The 4,865-nt window shown below is 50.5% G+C and overlaps 1 protein-coding gene across 1 annotated transcript; it reads left to right on the top strand.

The window, feature by feature from the left end:
• Positions 1-1,468: 1,468 nt before the first annotated feature.
• pou4f4 (POU class 4 homeobox 4) lies at positions 1,469-4,502 on the top strand. Its single transcript, XM_040150951.1, has 2 exons — positions 1,469-1,773; positions 3,501-4,502. The coding sequence occupies exons 1-2, from the start codon at positions 1,654-1,656 to the stop codon at positions 4,428-4,430; spliced, it is 1,050 nt and encodes a 349-aa protein (XP_040006885.1). The 5' UTR covers positions 1,469-1,653; the 3' UTR covers positions 4,431-4,502.
• Positions 4,503-4,865: the final 363 nt, after the last annotated feature.

Raw genomic sequence — 4,865 nt, 5'->3', positions numbered from 1 at the left:
GCGCCCTCAGGTGATTACCGCCATGATTATTCCATCTCATCGGCGGCGTGTCCGCCCGCCGGAAACTCCCTTTGTGATCGACAAGCTGCCGCCCTGCCAACCCCGCACGGCTCATCTGTATTTCATCGTCTGCTGCCTGTGCTCTTTGGTTCCCAATCAGGCCTCTTTATTCTCTAACTGAGAGAAGAGAGTGTGTGTGTGTGTGTGTGTGTGTGTGTGTGTGTGTGTGTGTGTGTGTGTGTGTGTGTGTGTGTGTGGGATGGGGGCATCGTTAGGTTACGACAGCCACAAAGTAAATGAAGCATGATTAATTAATGTATTAATTGCCGAGAAAGTGAATGGGGTTCAGGAGGAGGAATTCCTGCGCATCTTACCATGTGCCATCAATTAATAATCGGAGCTGAACAACTCTCACTCTCGCTCTGTGTGTGTGTGTGTGTGTGTGTGTGTGTGTGTCGGACCCGGTTCGTAATCAAACGCCTGTAATTGTTGCACTCTTAATCCGGACAGAGCAGGGGGCCTTAAGGCGCTACGCCGAGAAGGAACGAACCGATTAATCAGTTGAAGTCGTATCACCCAATCGACCGGTTGCTTTTCTGTCTTTGTCCAGTCACAACTTGCGGTTTTGTAATCAGCATAGCGTGGACTGTGTATTGTAAAGAGGAAAAGTGAATATATGCCTCTCGTCTTTGAAAAGGCAGCGAGTGGAAAAAAGGGCCGAGCGTCCTGCTGAACTGCCGTAATCCTCTGCGCTCTGCTGTTGCAGTCTGAAGGCTCTCTGCAACACTCTAAAAAAGTCGTGTTGATGCTTCGGCATGGGATCCTGCCAGGGGGGCTCACGCACATAAAAAGATAAAACAAGAAACGAAAACGAAAGCCCCCAACACCCATTCACATTTGGCTTTAAATAATGTATCTGCTCTGACCGTTTGAAGGCCCTGGGAGACTATTTACGGTTGAGGATTTTTTTTTTTTCATGCCAGGAAATATACAATTATTCCGTGTTTCATACGCGCATATGGGGGAATAATCGTCAAGCAGCATTCAGATTCCGACGGGACACCGAGACCCAGGCAGACACGCACAGGTTTGACCGAGATTGATTCAGTGTCCGGCCGTTCCTCCTCTGCGGCTTTCTGCTCTCGGTTTTACCGGTTTCCTCCTGCAGCTGTTGGCTTTTTCAGAAATGTCAACGGATATTTTTTTAACAGTGCAACCGGACAGCATCCCTCGCCGTTGCCTCTCAACGGTGAGCCAGGCACGCTTTTTTTGGGGGGGGGGGGGCGTGGCCACAGACCCGTGCCTCCGCGCGATTGGTGGCGAGCGGTCGGGGATCCACCGGCGAGGCGGGGCCTGCGCGGCAGCGGTCCAATATAGGCGCTGGAGGCGAGGAGCATCTTTATTATAGAAGTCATTTACGGGCGAGACGGAGACGGGAGACCCGCGGGGGCGCAGGAGTTACCTCTCCTCTTTTTTTCTGTTTTCTGACCGAACCCGACTGCACCTGCGAGCCCCGATTCGCGAGCGACCTCTCGTCCGAACTGTCTGCGTCTGGCAGGTGTTTCCTCCCCGAGGCGCTTCTGCAGAGAAAAAACCACCAAAACGGAGCCGAACGAGGAAGACGGACAGCGACCCTCCCTCACCTCTGCAATCATGATGTCGATGAACAGCAAGCAGCCTTTCAGCATGCACCCCATCCTCCACGAGCCCAAATACACTCCTCTGCACTCCAGCTCGGAGGCCATCCGCAGGGCCTGTCTGCCCACGCCGTCGGTGAGACAAATGATTCCCTTCACTGCCGACTTCCTGTTGCCGTTGCCATTTACCAGCAGAACTTTCAGAACTTCCCGTTTCTGGGAACAGAGCGGAGAGATAACTTAGGACTTGGAAAACGAACTTTTTTTTATTATTATTATTATGATTCGGTCAGTCTAATAACGTGTTGAGAGGCGAGCTCGTAAATGATTAGCTGGGAGGTTGAAACTATTGCGCACAGACGCACGCACAGGAATCGTTGAGTCTGAATTGTGCCCTGGATGCGTTCCGATTAAAATGCGGTTTCCAAACGAATTTACAGACTGAAACTGAATCACAATAAAACAAAATCAAATAAAATAACATCCTATTTTGGTTCGTTAAGTCAGAATCCTACAGTTGAATCGCCAGAAAAGATTTGGACACTGTAATGAAAATGAAATTGTGTGACTCTTAAAAAAAAAAAACAGATTCATGACATAAAAGAATCGAAATATGGAGGAAACAGCGTGGATCGGAGAGCACGAGCGGCTCAAGGAGGGCAGCGCAGAAACCGAGACCACCCTGTTACAGCCCGGCGCGTAAAGACGCACAAGAAGCCTCGTCGTCCCTGAAAAAGCCCAACGCTGGGTTTAGGCAGGTGCGAGTGATGCTGCCAAAAGTGAGGGGAGATGAAAGATGGAGGAGGAAGAGGAGGAAGCGCGCGGCATCGCCGCATTGCCCCATACGCTCGTCTCGTTTCGGTGCCCGTCGAAATTATTCAGGAGATCGTAAATATCAATTTTAAATGAATTTCCATCCACGCACGCTGACACGCATTCCGGGCGCCGGACACATCCAGGGATGTCCAGGATTAAATCGTTTTAACGGTGGGGGGGGGCAAGGTCAAGGTTGGTTTCGACTTTGGCGTGAAAACCCAAAGTGTAGTCGTGGCCCCGCGCACTGAGGCCGTGGAAGCCTCTTCGACACGGTGCAAGCTCGGTGCGCTGCTCAGATGCAGCCCGAGAAAAATTCCCACGCCTGCCTACCGGCTTAGTGTTCCGGCTTGGAACTACCGGCTTACAGGTTGGACTGTTCGTGCACCTCACGGGTAGAAAACGTCGATGTAAAGGTGAAGCTTTCAGGTGTGAAAATTGTGTAAAATGTACAATATTAATAATAATAATATAATAGTGATAATAATAATAATACTAACAACAAAAACAACAATAATAATAATAATAATAATAATAATAATAATAATAATAATAATAATAATGATAATAATAATAATAATAATACTAACAACAATAATAATAATAATAATATAATGATGATAATAATAATAATACTAATGATACAGCTTGGTGATGTTCATCAGGTACAAGTATCAGTAGCTTCACCTCATCAGTGATGAGTTTGTTCGTTGTTTTTCTTCCCTCTTAAACTGGCTCTTGTCACAGCTTCAGTTTCAATTCAACAGAGAGAAACTGAATAAAAGCACGTCGTTTTTTTCCTGTTTTTCTGTTGTTGTTGTTTTTGTATTTGTTTTGTTTTGTTTTTTCACAGAACATGAACGTCAGTTCCAGGAAACTAAAATAATCCGTAGCTACTCGACGACGACTCGCGCGTAATAGAAAGACTTTGCATAACGTCAGTTAAATTGATTGAACTGATCGATGATCACATTGAGTCGATGGATTGGTTGGTTTTTTTGTTCGCTCAGATTTCCACCTCTAACCGGCCTGACTCTGCTCCTCCCGCAGCTTCAGGGCAACATTTTCGCCGGCTTCGATGAGACGTTGCTGCAGAGAGCCGAGGCTCTGGCCGCCGTGGACATCGTGGCCCAGAAGAGCCATCCGTTCAAGCCAGACGCCACCTACCACACCATGACCACCATGACCAGTATGACCTGCACCCCGACCTCCTCCTCCGCGCACCTGCACCACCCGTCGGTGCTCACCTCCCACCACCACCCGGCGCACCACCAGCCGGCGCAGGGTCTGGAGGGCGACCTGCTGGACCACCTCACGCCGGGCATCTCGCTGGGAGGCATGCCCGGCTCGGACGTCTGCTCCACGGCCTCGCACAACGCCCACGCCGCCGCCCACATGTCGGCCATCAACCACATGCAGCACCACCACCACCCACAGTCCATGAACATGCACCCACACGGGCTGGGGTCCCACGGCTCCCTAGGGACCGCCGGCGGAGACGCGGAACCTGATCCCCGGGAGCTGGAGTCGTTCGCCGAGAGGTTCAAACAAAGGCGGATCAAACTCGGAGTGACCCAGGCGGACGTGGGCGCGGCCCTGGCCAACCTTAAGATCCCCGGGGTCGGCTGTCTGAGCCAGAGTACCATCTGCAGGTTCGAGTCCCTGACTCTGTCGCACAACAACATGGTGGCCCTGAAGCCGATCCTGGAGGCCTGGCTGGAGGAGGCGGAGCGGGCGCAGAGGGAGAAGATGTCAAAGCCGGAGATTTTCAACGGGGGAGACAAAAAGAGGAAACGCACGTCTATCGCAGCCCCGGAGAAGCGCTCCCTGGAGGCTTATTTCGCCGTGCAGCCGAGGCCCTCGTCGGAGAAGATCGCCGCGATCGCCGAGAAACTGGACCTGAAAAAGAACGTGGTCCGGGTTTGGTTTTGCAATCAGAGGCAAAAGCAGAAACGAATGAAGTTTTCTGCGACGCACTAAGACCAGCGGGTCTCGGCCCCGTTTTCGAAAAAGACAAACCAGTGACAAGCTGCTGCTGCACACTGTCAGAAAAACAAGGTACACCGTTGTGCCTTTTGTTACCGGGGCTCGGCCTGTTCGACGCGCGGCCGGAGGCCCACAGGTGCGCACTTAAAAATACCCCCCCCCCCCAACAAGTCATTCAGTCTCTTATCTTGGCTTTGGTTGTTGTTTTTTTTTTCTCTTAGGATAAAAGTTTCTTACCAAGTTTCCTGAGGTGAAACTGCATCCAACGTGCAAGATGCTGCGTCACCTCATTGGCTGAATTCGTTATTTATTGAGGAAAACAAATCATATGTTCTGACCATTAAGGGACTAAAGGTCTCGTTAGGACTCATTGCAGTGTTGTCCACCTTGTAAAGGAGCAGCATTCACAGACGTGTGTTTTTCGTTTTT

The sequence above is a fragment of the Xiphias gladius genome, chromosome 17, assembly GCF_016859285.1.
Source record: "Xiphias gladius isolate SHS-SW01 ecotype Sanya breed wild chromosome 17, ASM1685928v1, whole genome shotgun sequence".
NCBI lineage: Eukaryota > Metazoa > Chordata > Actinopteri > Istiophoriformes > Xiphiidae > Xiphias > Xiphias gladius.
Note: the sequence above shows the minus strand (reverse complement) of the source record. Positions and strands in the feature narration are given on the sequence as shown.